General features: G+C 44.3%; 1 protein-coding gene across 3 annotated transcripts in view; it reads right to left on the reverse strand.

Moving 5' to 3' along the window:
- Window positions 1-22,014, reverse strand: part of ACOT11 (acyl-CoA thioesterase 11) — a 1,040,268-nt gene that overhangs the window by 383,993 nt on the left and 634,261 nt on the right. For all 3 annotated transcript variants that reach the window (XM_069642127.1, XM_069642125.1, XM_069642126.1), the window contains one exon: window positions 8,404-8,539. In XM_069642127.1, the coding sequence (XP_069498228.1) occupies window positions 8,404-8,539 (136 nt within the window). The remainder of the gene's footprint in view (window positions 1-8,403; window positions 8,540-22,014) is intronic.

A 22,014-nucleotide genomic window follows, 5' to 3' on the forward strand; every position in this document is an offset into this window, starting at 1 on the left:
AGGACATCCATAGGCTCAAAACCTGCCTCACGCTGATCCAGTCTTGGATGTTCAGTGCATACCTGAAACTCAACCCATCCAAGACCAAATTCCTATTCCTCACCAACACAGGCATGGGTTTGCGGAATGCGTATTAGTTTATCATCTACAGTAAGATGGATGACTCTTGACTTGGAAGGGGTAGAGGACCAAGACCAAAGATGGGGATTTGGACTGAACACAATCTCCGTTTCAATAGAGTTCAATGTGAGTCGATGGCAGGCGCCCGCTGGTTAATATTCCTCAGTAATGCCTTGTTAACATCTTGAAGCTCAAGCATGATCTATGTATTATTTTCATACATGTACATATCAAGGCTGTAGAATATGATCTGGATCAGTGGGTCTATATGAATATTGAAGATGGGGAGAGGGACAGTGCAAAGCCCAGAGGCAAGTGCAAAATAAAAGCTTGCCATCATTTCAGGGCATGATCTACGATTACAATTTGTCCAAGTCTAGTCAAGATATTATTATGACTGTTACGAATGCAACCAAAATGTCCATTCCAGTACTGTGCTGAACAGCCATCAACACCAACACCAGCTTTGTTCAATTTTTCAGATGATACTCCACCTGCAAGTGATCCATCAGTTTGTGTTCCTCAATGCATAACTGAAGCTGGTTCTGAACAACCCTACGATGTACCTTTGCAGGGTAGGGAATATTCCAAAAAAGATGACCGTTAACGGGAAGTGGCCTGGATGCGGCACAATTGAGACGTGAATCTCGGAGCTCTATGGCCCGTTTTACATTTGTATTAGAATACCCTTGAGAGGAGAGAGCCGACCAAGATGGACGCTTATCTCCAAGCTCTAGCAAACTGGGGTAGATCATCCCCAATATACTGCGATATCATGGTCATGAGTGCGGGCTAACTGCCACATATATCCCTACACAGAGCACAACTCTCAGTTGGGGATCCGTCTGAGAACCCTGTAGCCAAAAACACCAGGCAGGATACACAGAGCTGCTGCATACACAGAGCTGCTGAGGCAACCATGAGCTGAAGCGGGGGTGGAGAGGGTAGCGCGCAGAACGCATCAGCGCAAGCTGCAGTGAAGCAGCTGGCGTCAAACAATTTAGTATGCACCTTGATGGCAGCGACCCGGTGGGCAAGAGAACCGCTTTGCTGTAATACGCCCCCCGCAGCTGGCCTTGGCTGGCCCTCATGTGGGGTACCAACAGCCGAGGATGGCTGCAAGTACACCTCGGGAGGAGACCAGAGCTGCGAAATACAGCGCAGAGGGAGGGGGCTGCCTGGGAAGATCCCGGGGGAGTTTGGCGGCTGAGCGGACTGGCAGAATGGAGCAGACCTACAGAGGAAGCGACTACTCTCGCCCTGGGGCGGCGAGATTTGGCGGTTTGGAGATCACCTCCATAAGGCTTGGTGAGGTTGGTGGTGAAGGGGGTTGAATCCTACTGTGAGCCCATGGGACCGTTGCTGCAAATTGGTGACCGGAGGCAGGGTGCAGTGAAATGGGGACCCAGTATCTTCATGGTCTTGTGAACAACCTGCATAGGTTGTGAGAAACCTGAAGGCGTCTCCCTAGTTAGTCCCCGGGGATCAGTCATCCAGGTGGCCAGGACACGGCCATCGCTATTGGATCCAGTTCCTGCAGGTGGACCAATGAGGGAGGATCACCTGGATGGGGGGTCCTCGGGGAGTGGGATACCGACGGGTGAGACGTGGTATTCCCCTTCCTTTAACACCTTTTCCCCATCCTCTCACGTAGGACATTCCAAACCACTGCCCCCCCCTCCTTTCCACCATGAACACTTTCGCACAACACAACGGACTAACACTAGAGCCGTTTACCTGGCATGTCCCAATACCAGGGCCAGGCAATTTATGACGACCCTTTCCCTTCCCCACAGGGATAAAAGATGGAGCACAGTACGAGAAAAGCGAACATGGTAGACAGCGCGTTGAGACGGCTACCACGCGGCAGTTCAATAGAAGGCGAAAGATCGTGGGAAGTGAGAGGGTGGCAAGGAGAGCAGTGACCTTGCCCGTTTTCATCCCAGGCCCGCGGAACCTTCGTGAAGGAGAATCTAAGACCCGTGAACAATAGCACTAGTGCCCTGATGCAGATGTCAACCATACACAGGGCAAGCCTATGCTGATAAGGCAGAGCAGAGGAGACTCCTGCGCCCGTGGTACCGGCATTGACTGCAAAGAAGCCGAAAGCAAAGTGGTTCATCATAACCAGTGAATCGGGGGAGGAGGAAGAAATCGATAAAACCGGGTTGTGTGGAGCGATAATCACAAAGTGGCAAGTTGTGTAACCAACCTGATGAACTATAATTAAACTGTAAAAAGTGTGAAGGGGAGACCAGTGGCAGAAGAAAACCGACACCATGTGGATGCCAACTTAAGAGACTCTGGTCGTGCCCCATATTGAGAAACTACAGAAATCAGAAGGCCATAGGAAGGTCACCAAAGAAACTCAGTGGTCATAGGTGAGGGTCAGGCAAAAGTAGAGGAACCCACCATCTATCCCAACCTAGACTTTGCACAGCAAAATGGAACAGCTCTGAATTAAGTGTTTTTTACAAGGAATCCCAGAAGGCGGCGGCCTAGGGAAGGGAAGCCCCTTTTTCTTCGTAAAACTAGCGTTACTTTACAGGAAGGAAACCTCCCCTGAAGTGTTAATAAAAACTAACTGGTAATATCTAAAAGTCACTGAAAGGTTGTGCTAGAGATTGCAGATTCCCATCTGACGGGAGGACTTTCAGGACAAACTCAAACCCAGATGCATATTAGTGGAAAGTTTTATTGGCCGGGTATTCCTGCTGACATCAAAACCTTCATACAAACATGTAAGATATGTCAAAAGACCAAACCGCACATTCCATTACCTGCCCCTTTTAAATCCTTTGTCAATTATAGAAGTCCCCTTCACACGAACTGGCATGGACATAGTAGGACCTCTGGAAACATCTAAATTGGGGAAAAACTATGTCCTGGTGACCATGGATTATGCAATCCGATACGCTGAGGCATTCCCAATGCGAAATAATACCACTCAGCAAATCTTGGAGCATCTTCTACCGTATTTCTCCAAGGGTTAAAATTTTATGAGTAAGCTTATGGCCAAAGTCACTCCACATTACCACCTTGCGAACTTCTGTGTACCATCCCCAAACTGATGGTCTAATTCAATAAGACCTTAAAACTAATTCTACAGAAACGAGTAGACAAAGATGGGAATGACGGGGACCGAATGATCCCATGGGCACTATTTGCAGTAAGGAAAACCCCCCAAGCATCCACATGTTTCTCTCCCTTTGAGCTACTCTATGGTGGGATGTCTTAGACTAGACATGCTCTGGCAAACCTGGGAAGAACGTGAGGAGGACCCCATACCAATATCCCAAACAACCACTAGAATGCAAGAACACATGAAATTAGTCTGGTACTTCGTTTGTGCTCACTTGGGCAAGGCCCAAAACCAACAAAAGGTAAGTTACGACAATAAGGTGAATTTAAGATAGTTTTCTATTGGACAGAAAGTACTAGTCCTTTTACCAAGCTCAGAAAACAAACTGGTTTCCAAGTGGCACAGACCCTATGAGATAATAGAAAGAACGGGATCGTTCACGTATAAAGTAGCCCAACCAGACCGAAAACAGAAAGTCCACTTATGTCATGCTCACCTTCTAAAAGAGTGGAAAGAAAACCCATCAGCCACCCATTCCAAAGTTCTAGCTTGCCTGAGGACATAGATAACTGACTTAATTCACCTGAGTTATCTAGCCAACAACTAGATGATCTGAAGGACATAATAGTTTCATTATCCAACGTATTTTCAGAAAAACCGGGAAGAGTACAAGGTACCCATCATTATATTCGAACACCTAAAGGCAAAGTAGTTCACCTAAAACCTTATCGTCTACCAGATGCATGAAAACAGATAGTGATCGAGGAAGTCAACAAAATGTTGAAGGCTAATCTCAATGAACCTTCCTCAAGTCCATGGTCCTCTCCTATCGCGTTAGTCACTAAACCCGACCAGTCCTGGAGATTTTGCATCGACTTTCGTCAAGTCAATGTCACATTGAACTTCGATGCCTATCCCATGCCATGCATCGATGACCTAATTGATGAACTAGGGACAGCCACCTATCTATCAACCCTAGATTTAACAAAAGGATACTGGCATGTCCCTGAATAAATGGGCCAGATAATGAAAAAACAGCGTCTTCAACACCCCTAGAGTTATTCAAGTTAAAGCCCTCCCTTTTGGCCTACACGTTGCGGTAGCTACATTCCAACGTCTTATGGAGAACATCCTACAACCCTATTTAGACTTTTGCAGGGCTTACATTGACGATATCTTCATTTATAGTAAGACCTGGGAAGACCATCTTTATACCATCATGAAAGTCCTTAGGAATGCTGGTCTAACTGCAAATCCAGTTAAATGCAGACTAGCCCAATCCGCTGTAAAACATCTTGGCTTCTTCATGGGGAATGGAACTGTACAGCCCCAACATGAATAAGTGAAAGCCGCCTTGGACACTCCAACTCGCAAGACCAAAAGAGACCTTTCCTTGGGTTAATAGGTTATTACTATAGGTTTATCCCCAACTATTCGCATAAAATGGCAAGGTTGAAAGATAAACTTAAAAATGCTGAACCCCAGAAACTTCAGTGGAGCGAGGACGATGAGGTATGCTATAACATCTTGAAACAAACACTATCTCAAAACCCAATCCTAAAGGTAGTCGACTTCTCTAAGGAGTTTGTGTTACAGACGGACACTTCCCTTACAGGATTAGGAGCCGTTCTGTCCCAAGTCTGCAATGTACTAGAACATACCAGTCGCAAGTTATTCCCCCATGAGAACAATTACTCTGTGGTAGAACTAGAGGCCCTAGCCATCAAGTGGGCCATTATTCATCTCGGGTATTATCTATTAGGAGGACATTTCACTACTGACGACTCATCCTTAGTCTGGATTAGCCAACGCAAAGAGTCCAACCCTCGGGTCATGCAATGGTTTCTAGACCTACAACCCTATTGTTTCACGGTGGAGCACCGGAAAGGAAAAGACCAGGGAAACATGGATTTTCTTTCCCCGGTTCCCCTGTGAAACAAATGCGGCTGCATCGCTTGGAGGAAGGGTATGTTAGAAACCTGAAGGTGTCTCCCTAGCCAGTCCTCGGGGCTCTGTCATCCAGGTGGCCAGGACACAACCGTCGCTATTGGATCCAGTTCCTGGAGGTGGACCAGTGAGGGAGGATCACCTGGACGGGGGGTCCTCAGGGAGTGAAACATCAACAGGTGAGATGCGGTATGTCTATGTCTATGTCTTTGTGCTTATAACGCGCCGTAAGCTTGCAGGCATCAGGGCGCAGGGAGCGCAGGGAGGTATCATATACAGTTGAAATCTCAAATGGTTAACAGTGTCTACTCTATTCTGGGGTAAGCATGAGGTATTTCAAGACTATTGGAATAAGAAAGTTTTCAAAGCCTTCCTGAAAACACCTTTTCCCCATCCTCTCACGTAGGATATTCCATACCACTACCCCGCCCCCCTTTTCCACTGCGAACACTTTCGCACAACACAATGGACTAACAGTAGAGCTGTTTACCCGGCATGTCCCAATAACAGGTTCAGGCAAAGACAGGCAATTGATCAGACTCATACACACCCGACTAACCTTTCCCTTCCCCAAAAGGATAAAATGTAGAGCCATAGAGCACAGTACGAGAAAGGCCAATACGGCAGGCAACACGTTGAGACGGCTACCACGCGGCAGTTCAAGAGAAGGAGAAAGATGGTGGGAAACGAGAGGGTGGCAAGGAAAGAAGTGGCCTTGCTCTTTTCGTCCCAGGCCCGCAGAACCTTTGTGAAGGAGAATCTAAGACCGCGAACAATAGCACAAGTGACCTGCTGCAGATGTCAATGGAACACGGAGCATGCCTATGCTGCTGAGGCGAAGCAGAGGAGACTCCTGCCCTGTGGTACCGGCCTTGACTCTGAAGAAGCCGAAAGCCAATCGGTTCATTACAACCGGCGAGTCGAGGGGAGAATCGATAAGACTGGGGTGTGTGGAGTGAGAATTGCAAAATGGCAAGTTGTGAAACAAACCCGATGAACTATAATTGAACTGTAAAAAGTGTGAAGGGGAGACCAGCGGCAGAGGGAAACCGACACCACGTGGGTGCCAACTCAAGAGAATGGTCGAGCCCCATATTGAGAAACTACAGAAATCAGAAGGGCATAGGAAGGTCACCAAAGGAACTCAAAGTGGTCATACACAAGGGTCGAGCAAAAGCCCTGTACAATCGAAAGACTTTGATCCGTAAGTTGGCTGAAAGGAAGGGTAGTAAATCTTGCAGTGAGAGGAAACCCAGTAAGCGAATCCTAGGAGGGGCCGAGTGTGTTTCTGGACCGTTTGAAAAGACATTAAGATTTGTGGATTACAATTGAGAAGGGTCAGCCCAGAAGAGGGGGAGCCAGCGGTGAACCCATCACCCAGCGAATATTGGAAACAAACTTTCATTTGTTAAAGGAATTTTTGTTTATCTGAACACGTCAGGCCCGAAGGCAGAAGACTTTCTCATGAAACGATATTTGGCCATCGATGGTCCTGCCATTGGAACTGTTGTCTCGTGAAAAAGAAGCCCGAGACTGTACTGTGCTCCACTAACTCCACCTTACCACGTGCTCAAAACGTGGGGAAGGGAGACCCAGGCTTCCGCCTCCTGACCTGTTTGAGAACACTCCTTTCTTTCTTGAAACTTAACCCTACACCATTTGTGTTTAGCGCAAGGAATTGACAATAGTTATTTGTTTCGTATAGGCCCTTTTAATTGACTTGACACCATTAGAATTGCCTTATTATCATTTGATTCTCGACACCCGTCCACATCTTAGATTTAGGTTTAGATTAGGCGTTTTTCCAACCTGCATAGCATTTTCATTATTCAATAAAGACTGTTGAACTGTGATCACTTGTGTCTGTCTTACTTGTCACCATGAGTTCCTCACAAGGCACACGACTGATCTAAACCTGCTGTGGTCAGGGGCTTGGAGACCTCCTGTAGGGGCACTGCCGAAAGCTGTTGTGTCAATGGTGCTGAACTACAGAGACCACGATTCCATCCTCCAAGATGCAGGTACAACTTCGGTCTACAAAGTGGGGGGAATGCGAATACTGGTCTTTGCGGACTTCACCTAGAAGTGCAAAAGCAACACAAATCATAGGACTTGGTGAGGAGGCGACTCTGGGACCTAAGTTTGAAATATATAATGTACTTCCCTTCAAAATGGAAAGTATTGGTTGATGGGTGCTCGCAATTCTTCCACTACTGAAGTATGGGTGTGGTTGGACTCAGAGTATGGAAACAAAGCCAGACGGCAACGTGGTAGGAGCAGTGAGCAGAGACCTGAAGGAGACATCGCACCACGCCCCTGCGGGAGTCAATGGAGGGAGAGGAGCGGAGAGAGGGTGAGTGTCTGACGATGAGACGCTGGAAATGCAGAATGAGCCTCCACCACGAAACCATAAACTGGGTGCAGAGGTGAACCAGATGGATGAAGGTGGCAGAGAAAGCGAGGAGACTGAGAATGCTGGCTGACAACAGAGACTTTGTTTTGGGGACTAGATGGCTTCTGCACCACACACTTGGGGACGCCCATTGCAAGTACAGAAGGGAGGAGAACTCTGAGGGAGTGTGAAGTAGATGGAGGGGGGTGAGCCTGACCTTTTGGAAGTGAGGACGCACTCAAGAATCGTGACACCTGAAGGGAAACTGGTGGAATTAAATATCTGTGAATTTGGGGGGTTTAAGGTGGGGGATTACTTGGTGGATGATCGTCCTAGGCGAGTAGGAGCAGCCCACTTTAGTGATCTACTGTCACCCTTGTCACTAGCCGTTAAGGTCAGGCATGGGGGATCAGGGGACAAGGGGGGACCTCCGTTTGATTCTAAGCAGATCCACAAGCCTCAGAAATTATAATACCCAAGAAGATGTATACTGTACATTACTGCCAAAAATGTGTTGTGAACGAGAAATGGTGAGAGCTGAGATTGTAACACATGAAAGAATGTCCCAGATGATTGCTGTCTACCCTCTCTCATGAACAATAAATGCCACAAAGCTAACTTTTTTGTTTGCATATTCTCTATAAATGTGTTATGCATCGTTTGCCAGAAACCACCATTCTACAGTTACAACCCAGTTAAGAGTTTGGAAAGGAATGCTGTTTGTTTAATTCCTATCTATGCATTGCAGTTATTCTGTTTTTCCCTGTTACATTGAAATCTGACTGATTATTTGTAGTAATGAACGGCTGTGATCACAATGTAGTGTATAAAAGATATGCAGCAAAATAAGTATTCTAGTTACCATCCTGGATAGTGCTTTTCACAAGAAGATCTTTAATAATGTCAGTGTGGATCAGCCGCATCCGTCGGCGTTCTGCTGCAATGCTATATTCTGTTTTTTCCTCTTCCGTTTGAGGAGTAAACATCTTCAATTTGACCTGGTGAAAAAAAGAAAAAACACATTGTAAAGAATTTGAAGACCTGGTAAGCATTACTTCAAAACATATAGAAACAAAACAAGCTTGCTAAGGAGGATAACAAGAACAGCAGAGCAAATACATGGGCTTCGTCATGGCTCATATACCTGCCACCCACAGACAACCAACCTACTGTGACTTCAGTAATTTGCCTTGTTAAAGGGATATCTACTGGGGCAATCAAGGGAGACGAAGGTCTCCCAAAGATAGCAGATTATGTGCCCATGAGCTGCACCGCTATGACCATCCCTGGTCGCCTCCACTTAGTTCCCGTCATGTATCTTAAAAATCCTACTAGCCTGTTAAGAGATGTGTGTTGAGGGTATTAGGGGCTTCCCAATATAACTTACCAATGCCCTGCACACGGATGTCCATGGGTGAAGGAAAGACAACATTTATGATCACATTATTCCTGCAGTGCACAAAGTACACAAAGTGCAGTCAGAAAAGCAGACATTGCTCTGCTCCAGGAGTTGAGAAATACGGAGCATGTGCAAGATCACCCATTGTCCCAATGTAAGATGGAGGACGTTGATTAACAGCCGTCTGTTAGGCCAATAGCGACGTGCTAGAGAGAATCATAAAATACCCAGGTGGAACCACTGGAAGCCCAACACCGGGAGATAGAGTAGTAGGATATAAAAACCTGTGAGGGGATGGGAAGTCAGTGGGTGCTTGGAGGAAGATTCAAGCAGAGTGTGGAGGTGAGTTTGCAATTCAATAGAGCATTGAGAGAAGGAGCAGAGGATACTTGTGGATACAGGTGGAGAAGGAAGAAAAACAAATGGCAGGGGTACAGAACGGGGTGGTAGGTGGAGTGCATACAAATGTGGCAGGTGGTGAAAATCAGGTGACAGAAGAATATCAGGTGGTAGCAGGACAGACCCGTGAGGTGGTAGGGAAGCAAGAAATACGCAGGACTAGGGAATCCAGGAGAAGCGAGAATAGGAAGAAAAATAAAAGCGTGGATGCATCACCCTAGACAGAGAATTAGTGTCTGGCCCAGTTTTGAATAAGACGGGCACATGGTATGGAGCGAGCACGTGGTGTAGCAATTTATTGGCGTTATAGGTTTCCTTGATTGTAATGAGCATGTGAATGTTAGTTATTGTTAGGTGTGAAAATCAGTATGAAGGTGGTAGCGAGAGCATGTGTTTTTATGAGATAGAAACAAATACAAGCTTGCACAAATTACTATGTTATTTTATGGGTATATTATAGCTCTTGTTTATGTTTGCGATGCATGCTTTATGTTGCTGGAGTGTGCTGTAAAGAAATGTGCAAATATGTTTTCACATGCTATTTCTAAGGGTGAGTTAAGATTTGAATACTGCTTTAGTGTTTACTAATGGGTTAAACATGAACATTGGTATGCCCAACATTTAAAGACTGTTTATTTCTAGGTAGTGACCTTAATCTTTTCTTTTTTTTTAAAAGTGTATCCCACTGATTTGGTTGTTTTGGAGAACCGTATGATTTGTATTCAAATTATTGACACTACTTGTGCACTTGCAGAATGTTTAATTTCACAGTATAGATTTCAATTTGTCCCCATGACCCTACTGCTTGTTGGGTCCAGCAGATCTGATGTGTTTTGTGGAATACTTTTCATCTTAATGTATATTTAATATAAAGTGTGTGCGAAGTGTGTGTTCGAGGCTTCAGAGGTTTTTGTATATTTTGCGTTACATTATTCATTCTCGCTCCAACCCTGCTGAGAATGACTGGCTAGGGGAGGGTATGTGGAACTCAAGTGCTTTAGTGCATTTTGCAGATTTTTCATTACACGTGTACCTCTGCACATGAATGAGACTATACTTTTTTGCTGAAAAAGTGAATCTCCAAGCAACCCGCCGACAACTAATCAACACAGCCAAAGATTTCTACTATCAGAATACCATAGCAGAAGCGGACAACAAAAGCAGAGCCCTCATCAAAGCGGTCAAGCATTGCCTCAACCTGCTATCCGACTGTCATACCACAACTACATCGAAAAATCCATTGCCATCAACACCTTCATAGACAAAATCAGCAAGATTTTCCAGCACATCAACAAAAGCTCTGCATCAACAGACCCACCTCACGTCTCTCTTTGTGTAATCTTCACACCCTGGACAACATTCAAGACACTCTCAACAGAGGATATGGTAAAAATCCTGGCATCCTTCAAAGCCACATCGTATAAAGACTGCATGCTCCCAGCATCCAGCCTCAAGACCCTCCCTGCAGAAGCTCTCCTTCCCTACCTGGAGATCATCAACGGCTCCCTAACTCAAGGCACCTTCCCATCGACCCTGAAAAACAGGCCAACTCCTCCCACTACTAAAAGAACCCCCTAATGTATCCCCATAACCTAGGTAACTATCGCCCCATCACCCATCTTCCATTCCTAGGTAAGATCATCGAGAAAGCGCTAGCCGCACAACTGCAGCAACCCATCAAAACCAACAATCTCCTCCAAACCTACCAATCCGGGTTCAGATGCAGCACAGGAGACAGCAACCATATAGGGGGTCGACAACGTCCTCAACCTCCTTGGTGACAGCCAACCTTTCCTTCTGATTCTACTCGACCTCACAACCGCTTTCGACAGAGTAGACCACCACACGTTACTGACACCCTACATCAACGCATGGGGATTAGCAACCTTGTCCTATGCCGATTCCAAGTCCTACCTCGGCATCAGCCATCTGTATTTTCAGATGCACTCCTCTAGATCGCCAATGCTACCCATCACCAGTGGAGTCCTGCAGGGTTCCATCGTCTCCCCAGGGATCTTCAATCTATACATTGAGCCGCTGGGAGCTCTGCTAGCCACACCAAACATCCACATCCACCAATACGCTGAAGACACACAGCTATACCATCAAGGACATCCATAGGCTGAAAACCTGCCTCTCGCTGATCCAGTCTTGAATGTCCAGTACATACTTGAAGCTCATCTCCTCCAAGACCGAATTCCTACTCACCAACAACACCAAACCCCCAGACATACAGACCAGGCCATCAATCATGTACTCTGACGGCTACACACCCGAGCTCATCTCCTGCCCCAAGTCCCTCAGGGTCCACATTAGCAAACACCTCTGCTTCAAGACACATATAGCTAAGAAAACCCCAACAGCTTGATATCAGCTCTCCCTCCTGTAGAGCAACAATTCTTTCCTCTCACTGAGCAGCATTAGATCCACCATTCAAGCACTGGTCCTATCCCACCAGGATGTGGGCAATGCATTCCTCGAATGTCTCCAGTCGCCCTCCCTTGTGCCCATGACAAGTGCCCTACAGCCGGATGCATGCCTCATCAAGAGTCTACGCAGATACGACCACATCACCCTGGCCCTCATTGACCTTCACTGGCTCCCACTGCACGCACAAATCACCTTCAAGTCTTGCTGGATCATCTATAAGGCAGTCGCTCCCAAGTCACCCAGCTACCTCATGAAGAAACTCAGCATCTCTGGCAGACAGCACACCACCAGAATCCAGGACAAGTCCAGACTTGAAATATGCTGCTGCAAAAATGAAAGGACCAGAAAACAATCCTTCTGTGCCTATACCCCAAGACTATGCGACATTCTCCAAGGCAGCAACAGTCTCGCCCCTACACTGCTACAATTCAGAAAAGAACTCAAAACCCACCTCTTCAAGGACTCTTCTCCTCAACACATAGGCCATCATGTCGCCCCTCGCACCACTGACTCGATAGATGCTGCCACCCCTCTCAACCCTGCCACCCGGTACAGATGTACCCCTCCTCAGTGCCCCTCTGTCTCCCTAACCCCCGCTGTATCTGTTCTGTTACCTCTAAAAAGCGCTCCTTTATGCATCTGTATTGTTGTATACCTCTGTTAACACTCTGTTGCTTCTCGAAGCTAGATCTGCGCTCAATAAATACCATAATTATACTAATACAATCTCTCTAGTTAAACTGATTCAATTGTTAAATGTTTTCGACATGCATAACTTCAGATTAAGGGCTAGAGGTTTACCACAAGTGTCGAAAGAAAAATTATTTCGAGTCATGTGGGTAAAACGTTTGAATGTTCTGCCTCTATGGAAATAGTAATGCTAAAACATGTTTTATTCAGCAGTTATATTGGGCATGACTATGTTGATGGAACTGTGCCAAATTTGACTATAGTGTTAGGATTTGGGCAGATCAGTTGCATGCCCAATTTGGTTAACTTTCATGGATGTAAACAAAGGTTACAATGGAAAATATTTAAATGTTTTCATTTTTCTATGCAAGGTTTAGAGTAATGTAATAAACGTAGCAAGAAGGGAGTGGTGGAATGAAGGGAATGGAAAGCAACCAAGATTAGCTCAATGGAGGATATATACAAATCCATTTTGTTACAAACTGTGGGTGAAAGTGCACCGGGCTGCGAGCGGTTCACATGGAAAATGGAGGCAATCGAATTGGCAGAGAAAGGTTTAGGATGCGAGAGGACTACGTTAGGTGGAGAAGCATAGCCATTACATTCAGATTCTTTGCTGCAACTCCAGTAAGCTTTACTCATTCTCTTCTATAGTAGGTCATTTAACAGTCAAATGATTCTTTGAAGAGTTTTCCTTCAGCATATTTCTGAAGAGGCGGCAATTTGTTTGTCCTCTTAGTTTCGGGTTTAAATTGTTCCAACCTTTTGGGCCCTGTACTACAATTGCTCTGCTGCCTTTTCTCTAAATTTCTACTGCCTAATAGTCTGAATTGGACGATGTGAGGTTTCTGGCTGTAACTTACTGCAGGACCAGTATTTGAAGGTGGTTTAGCCCTTTACCCAGAAGGACTGTGTAAAAGACAAAGAATTTTAAAAAGGTATTCTGGCTGCAACAGGCAGTCGGTGAAGGGGTTTTAAGAGCAACATAACGTAATCCCATGTGGGCTGATCTAAACGATTGATTTTGTCAACTTTTACCGTAGACGAGAGTACACTACAGTAGCCTAAAGGTGGCTTCACAAATGACCTGCTCAGTTTGATACATTTTATTGTTAGAAGGAAAGGCAAGATTTTCCATAGCACAATATTAGAAAATAGCGCTATTGAGCACTTCATTGGCTGGGGGGGTTGGAAAACTGTGTCAAAAATGCTTCCCAACTTCTTTATTTTTTTAGGATGCATTAAGGTCAATGCAGAGTACAAGCATTAAAGTCAATGCAGAATACAATCAGCCAAGGAACAATTGTTGGCTACATCTAGAATCCTAGATTTAGCTCCCCAGAAGCAAAGCAAGTGTGAAGAATCCTGTGAAGTCATCCCAGAACCCCAGCCTAAAGTCCCCTCTCATGTGGCCATAAACTACCTGACCCTAACCCTGGGGAAGGATCACATGGGAGGAGAAGGGAATGTGGTGACTCCGACAGGATAGACGTGGTATTCATACTCTTCAGAGGATGAAACTTTTCTAATACTGGAATATTTAATGACATATTGTCACCGTATGGCCTCCCCTCCAAGGTGATAAATATAAAAGCCCCCCTTGTGTATATGGAATGTATGGAAAGGATGCATATCAGAAGCAGAGAGTTTATGCTACTACTTTTAGTAGTATTGATTCTACATTGGGGTCTGTTTATAAATCTAAAAGAAACCTTAATTTCCTTAAAACCTTCAATTAAATATAGGTTACAATCCCTTGAACAAAATGAACAAAAAATTATTGAGCAGGACCTTTAAATATTTAAAGGATATTTTGGTGCGGGTTGTTAGGAGACAGAAGGATCATCAGAAGCAGTGCGAAGCAGAGTCCGACGTTGCTGCCTTAACAATAGCAGGACGCAGTGAGGAGACTGAGGCTGAAGTCGTGGTGCCCAAGAGATGCAGAGGACACTGTAAGGAAGGCATGGTATCAACAGTAAGAGACAAGTGACCACAGTTCAAGGGTGCTTACAGAATTTCAACAAGGATATGCTCGAATCGTAAATCTACGGATGGGAGAAAGCTACAACCATCAAATAGTAATAGCGCAGTCCTAGTGCTTTCTTGTCAAAATAAAAGGGCCTATACTAAAAAAAAACTATTGCCAATCCTTACCTCTAAATACAAATAGTCGGGGTAGTGTTTATGAAAATGAAAGACGTTTTCCCAAAAATTATATATCTGGATGTTCAGGCCGTTGGTCTCCCTTCCCCACATTTTCAGCACAGGACGAGGCGGTTCACTCGAGCGTAGCACAATCTCTGGCTTCTTTGGCACATTGATACAGTTCAATCACTAGCATCAGGGCCTTCTGTGCCCAAGTCTCTAGCCTATCAAAGTATCTTGATTCAGAGGGCCTGATGTAACAAAAACAAACAAACGTTCTTTTCCTCTTACAAGTACTCAATTCAGGTGATTCACTATTCACCCCGGATGCCCCTCAGCCGGGTTGCGTTCCATTTAATACAACGATCGTCACTTTGGATCCGCCTCTTTCCGGGCTCAGATCCTCTTTCACAATGTTCATAGAATATTCTTTCTCGGGTGACTCACGGTGACTGCGGGGAGATCTCTCTTTGAGCCGTGCACTTCTCGGACCTTAACGTACTAAACCGGAATCTGCTCGAGAGGTGGTTAATACCCATCCAGATTACTCTGTCACTCTGATCCTATGACTGCTTACATACCATTTGACTAGACATACAAGGGGTTGGTCTCCCGAGAGCCTTTACACTCTAGAAACGCTTGCTCCCAATTATGTTTTTTCGTGCCAGTGACTGCGAGGGGATTAGTCCTCCCTTTGAGCCGTGCACGTTTAACTGATTTTACCAGTCGTCTAAGTCTGCATTTTCTCATTAAGCCTGGTCTGTGCTGGTGTCTGCTGGGAGTTACTGTGTTTGCTCCTATACCCGTTGAACCACACATTGTCTACAGATTCTCTGCTTCGTAGTTAATGGTCCTACGGAGAAATGCCTTCCTTGAATGCTTGGCCCTAAAATACTGTACATTGTGCCGGTGACTGTGGAGGGGATTGGTACTCCCTATAAGCCGTGCACAGCCTATTGGTTTTAGCAGACTTCTAAGTTTGCCTATTTTGCATTGTGCTTGTTCCGTGTCAGTGACTGCGGGGAGGTATTGTATCCGTCTCAATCCCTTTGAACCGCACAGTGTTTATACACTTTCTGCTACTTAGTTAGTGGTTATGATTGTTGTGTTCCATAACTCTGTCGAGCATTCGTATCTTTATAGTTCTATAGTGTTGTAAATACCATGGCTCTGCGTACAGGCCTGCGCAGCCAACCACAATTTCAACCAATTGCTGTACCCAAGAGTGACACTGCAGTAATTGATACTGGTGCAATTCAAACAATGAGTGGCACAGCTGGTACTGAAGTGGCTCACGACGGTGAACGACGCTGTAATGTCGTGAACTGATGCTGAAGGATCCTGCAGGAGTGAAGCTGGCCCTCCAGACCCCCTAAGCCTGCCAGCCCAACAATCCTGTTACTATAAAACTATTGGACAGGCAAACCCCAGGGGAAAGGGGAAATGGAGAAAACAACAAACTCAGGAACTCCTACTGCTGGCACTTCAGTCTGTTTTCACTGTAATTTCTTTTGTTTTTCAGTAGAGATCCTAAAATGAAAATGCAATCTTTTAAAATATATTTTCTAAGTCTCTACACAACACTTTTCTTGTTACCTGTAGCCTAAGCTTGATTGCCATTGGGCTGTATCCTTTTGTGTTTTTATTGTTGACTACTGTTAATGATTTTCACCACAGAGATTTGTAATGCTGAATTCCTTAAAGAACTTCTTCAATTCGTTTTCACTTTAACTCTTTTTTTTATCACCACGAAATCAAGTCCTTAAATATTTGCCCAGAAAAAGAATTACTGTTATTACTAATCTTTGTTTTATGTAAAACTCAGAGTATTCTTTTCTTAATAAAAATACCTGATGCTGTACTTGAGGATGGCTTAATCCGATTAAGACTGTCTTTAATTTCAAAAATCTGAAAACAATCTTCAACTGAGAACGTCTTTAACATGAAATGTCTCTTGTACGAAGCGCAACAGAGAAAAATGAAAAAAATCGAATGGAATCCAAAATGCCTGTGACGCACGCACAACGTCGTAAGGTCCTTTTTTCTAACCGCGCACTCGATCAAAATACACAGTACGCGCTGACTGTTTACTGTGTCTTGTGCCCGTAACTAAAGTAAACCACAGCTAATAGCTCATATTAGTGTCTTTAAATGTTAATAACACGGCAAATCTGTACCGCACGCCTTGTTAGTGGTTATCATGCAAAAAAAACACACAATATTGAATTTTCTAATACTTGTGTTTTCTTAGAAAGTTCATCAATTTCAATTGAAAAAATAAAATTTCTTTTTCTCAAAAACCCAAATAACAATATTTACAGTTCCAAGTTCAGTTCAAGCTTAGTTTGCCAAAATCAAGTATTCACGAATCTTTTAATATTAATATATATATATACATATATATATATATATATATATATATATACATACACACACTGAAGATCCTGAAGATCACTTCGCTTAGTCTGTATCTTGTGGACAGGATAACTCAGCTGCTCAGCAATCAGGTTCTCTTGGGTTTTTTCTTCTGCTGCTGTCTTCTAAAACGGTTACTGGGCAATTATACTGAAATGGGGTTAAAACTATACTTATAAAGTAGTCTACAACTTTTAAATGCAAACTATAACTTTATTTTACTGGAGCTAAGAATTACATGACCTACTCAGAGGAAAACTTAAATGAAAGGCAGTTTAGAATTATAATGAAGATTCTAAGTGACAACACAATGCTAACTATAATAGTCTAAGCCAATCACTGTTGAAAAGGTGTTCCACCATCTTGGCTTGGGAGAATTACATCTTTCTAAATGAAGATCAGTTAAGGGACGATGAACAAACTTTAATATGAATACTGCTACACTCATACCAGAATCTACCCAATACTTAAACCAACCTCCCCTTCTAGTTCTCCATAAAAAAATGCCTGAAACGTCCACATCTCCTCGGGCCCTTGCAAATGTGAAGTACATAATGTGGGAACCTGACAGTACCCCCTCCATAAAGCCCTGGCCCAGCGCCTGGTTTACAAGGTTGTAACTGATGAAACTTTTTGGTCAATCTAGGGGCATGAACATCCTCACTTCTAACCCAAGACCTCTCATACCCCTTCCAGTCCACTAAGTATTGCAAATGACCTCGAACTATCGGAGAATCCAAAATAGCCTGAACTTCATATTCACTATCATCATCAGAAAATACTGGACCAGGAACTCCCAATAATCTAGTGTCACTGCTACATGGCTTCAACAATTTGACATGGAACGTAGGGTGTACCTTCATCCCAGATAGCATCTTCAGTCTCACAGTAACTGGAGAAAATAATTGTTCAATTTCAAATGGTCCAATAAAACAGGGACTAAATTTGTTCTTCCCTTTCAGATCTAAATTCTTACTGGATAACCATACCTTATACCCTACTTGATATTTAGGAACCTCTCTGCGTTTCCTATCAGCACATTTCTTGTAACTCAATTTACTTACTTTTAAAGCTCGAACTGCTTTCTCCAAATTTTGTCCCATAGTTCTCAACCTGCACTCCACATCAGTAACTTCTACCTCCTCTAGAATGACTCCTCAGAAAACGTGGATGAAATCCCTGATTTACAAAAAATGGTGACATTGAAGTTGAATCCTTTACAGTATAGTTATAACAAAATTCCGCCAACCACAAAAACTCCACCCAACCGTGATCTGAACCCAAATAACAAATGTACTTTTCTAACTCCTGGTTCACCCTTTCTGTTTGGCCACTACCCTCGGGATGATAACTGGTAGTCAAATGAATCTCAATCCCCAACTCTTTATAAAAAAGCTTTCCAAAACGTTGAGACAAACTGTGCTCCTCGATATGAAATCACTTGAACATGAAGTTTCACAACATTCTGCAGAAAAGCCTGTACTAAAGACAGACGTAGCAGCACCCTTAATAGGAATGAAATGTCCTTCCTTGGAAAAAACATCTACCACCACTAAAATGGTAGAACATCCCTTGTCAGATGGTAATTCCACAATGTACTCCATAGATACAGTATGCCATGGACGAGGCAGAATCGGCAGAGGTACGAGTAAACCAGCAGCTTCTTGATGATCTGATTTTGCACAAATACAGATTTCACAAGTTCTAATGTAGTTTTCTGTGTCTTCACGCATTTTTTCCCACCAAAATTCTCTCCGAAGCAGTTCCAGTTTCTTCTCAACTCCTGGATGGCCAGCCAACAGTGAGTCATGGCAATTCTTTAACGCCTCCTCCTGTAACTCCTCCGAAGGAAGATAAAATCTTGCATCTACATAAGGCAAACCTTCCTTAATACTTCGCACAGGATCTCCAGCTTCCCATTCTTCCAATTGTTTCCTAGATAATGACTGTTGAATTTGTTCTCGAAAATCAACTTCTTCATGCACTTCACCCACTACAAAATTCTTCTCAGACAACAGTGACACTGGAGCACAATCATCTGCCTTTAAACTTTCTGGAAAACATTGGGATAGAGCATCAGCCTTTCCATTCAAACGTCCAGGATAAAACTTAATCACAAAATCAAATTCTGCAAAAAACAATGACCAACAAAGTTGTCTTGGTGTTAAAGTCTTGGCGGAACGAAGAAAAGTCACATTTCTGTGATTGGTCAAAACTGTAACTCAATGACGTCCACCCACAAGATAATGGCCCTCATTAGGACCCAGGCGTTAAGGGGTTTACGGCGCCGTAAACGGCGCCGACCCTTACACCTGATTCCAAGGTCCCGTTGCGGGATGGTGATTTTAACGCCTGCTTTTTGCAGGCGTTAAAACCCATGCCGCAAAGGGACCTTGGTGCCAATTACGGCACCGTAATTTACGGTGCCATAATTAGCGCCTTTCCCCATTCCCATTATGCCCTATGGGGCAAAAATGGGAATGGGGAAGGGGCCATTGGTGAATGGGGAATTACCGCCCCACTCACCTTGGAATGGGGCGGTAATTCCGCCACCCACCATGGCGTAATCCTGACCTTAGCGGCATGGACCATGGTGCTAATAGCACCATGGTCCTCCGCCAAGGTCGTAATGAGGGCCAATGTCTCCATTCCTCGAATGCAGACTTGATGGCCAAAAGTTCTCTGCCTGTAATTGTATAATTCCTCTAGGCTGATGAAAACTTCTTTGAAAGAACACCACCGGATGAACCTGTCCAGTTCTTGGATGACGCTGCGATAAAACTGCTCCCATGGCACAATCGGAAGCATCAGCCTCCACAAAGAAAGGTTGATCGACATCAGGATGTAACAAAATTGGTCCTGAAATAAACTTTTCCTGTAGAAATGTCAATGCTTCTTCCACCTCCTCACTCCATACAAACTTCTTTCCTTTTTTCAACAATTTGGTAATCGGAGAAAGCACTTGAGAAAAGTTCTGAATAAATAGACGATAAAAATTTGCAAATCCATTAAAACTTTGAATATCGTTCACAGAACCTGGTTGCGGCCAATCTCTTACTGCTTTTACTTTACTTGAATCCATCTCAAGACCTTCCAGAGACAACACAAAGCCTAAAGATAACACACAATTTATGTGGAACTGTCTCTTTTCCAGTTTTGCAAAAAGATGGTTCTCACGCAATTTCACCAAGACTTTTTTTACATGTTCCAAATGTTGTTCTTCTTTTGAAAAAAATCAAGATGTCATCAATGTCCACAACTACAAATACATCCAAATATTTGCGAAGAACCTGATTTATTAAAAATTGGAAAGCTGCTGGTGCGTTACAAAGACCAAACGGCATCACCTGGTACTCAAAGAGTCTGTAACGCGTTCCAAATGCGGTTTACCACTCGTCTCTTTCACGAACACGAACCAGGTGTTAAGCCCCTCTTAGGTCCAATTTTGTGAAAATGTTAACTCCTTGAATCCTATCCAACATTACCTATATTAAAAGGTAATGGATAACGATTCTTGATAGTGATCTTATTCAAAGCTCTGTAGTCGATGCAAGTTCTCAGAGTTTTGTCTTTCTTTGGGACAAAGAACAAAGGTGAAGCCACTGGTGATTGTGAGTGTCGAATAAAGCCTTTAGCAAGATTTTCCTCTAAATATTCTTTTAAGAACTCGTTCTCCTTCTCAGTAAGAGCATACATTCTTCCATAAGGAATCGGTGCTCCACCTTCAAGATCAATTATGCAATCAAATGGCCTATGAGGTGGTAATTCATTAGCTTCCTTCTTATCAAAAACTTCCAGAAAATCTTTATAACACTCAGTTAAAACTCCAGCTACAGCCCCCACTACATGCTCCTTCACCACACCTGCTGCCAAACAGACTCCAATTTTTTTAGACATTCCATCCTGACCTTCCTCAGCAAACTTTAACAAACATTGTTCTTTACAAAAACCCGATTTAAACTCTACTGTTCTTTTCCCCCAATCTATCATAGGATTATGTAATGAAAGCCATGGCATGCCTAAAATGATCTGTAACTGTGGTGCATCAATGAGTTCAAACACAATTTCCTCACTATGTTCTTCCCCAATCTTCATCTCCAGTTGAGCTGTCATTTGAGTTATCAATCCTGAGGTAAGTTGTGATCCATCTACAGCCCGTACCTGCTCTGGTATTCCCTTTTGAACTACAGGAATTCCCAATCGACTAGCCAAACCAGTATCAAAAAAATGTCCATTTGCCCCAGAATCAATAAAACACGGTCCACCACACTTTAGCTTACCTTCCCAAGTAAAGGATTTGTTGGCAGATGGGGAGCAGGTGCAAGTGGATCTAGGTCACCTGGCCTAAGCCCACCCACCTGGTGCCTTCCTGCCTGCCGCTCTTTTTCACCACTTAGCAAGCCCCGCCCACCTGGTACCTTCCTGCTTGCCGCTCTTTTCACCACTTAGCAAGCCCCGCCCACCTGGTGCCTTCCTGCTTCCCGCTCTTTTTCACCACTTAGCTAGCCACTACTTAAGGAGCCCTCCGGCTTCTTTTCCTTTGCAGATGGGGAGCAGGTGCAAGTGGATCTAGGTCACCTGGCCTAAGCCCCGCCCACCTGGTGCCTTCCTGCCTGCCGCTCTTTTTCACCACTTAGCAAGCCACGCCCACCTGGTGCCTTCGTGCTTGCCGCTCCGTTTCCCTACTTAACGAGCCCTCCAGCTTCTTTTCCTTTACAGATGGGGAGCAGGTGCAAGTGGATCTAGGTCACCTGGCCTAAGCCCTGCCCACCTGCTGCTCTTTTTCACCACTTAGCAAGCCCCGCCCACCTGGTGCCTTCCTTCACCATCACTGTCTTGTGGCCAATGCTGGATTTGACTTTTATGGACTTCATTCATTTATGGTGCATCACTCTTTCTCAACTCTCATGCTGGACTTCCTTTGCATCTTGTACTCATGGTGACCCTGAATCATGCTGTTCCCATCTTCATCTTGTAACCTGGCTTGCAACATTA

The sequence above is a fragment of the Ambystoma mexicanum genome, chromosome 1q, assembly GCF_040938575.1.
Source record: "Ambystoma mexicanum isolate Mex_15411 chromosome 1q, UKY_AmexF1_1, whole genome shotgun sequence".
Taxonomy (NCBI): Eukaryota; Metazoa; Chordata; class Amphibia; order Caudata; family Ambystomatidae; genus Ambystoma; species Ambystoma mexicanum.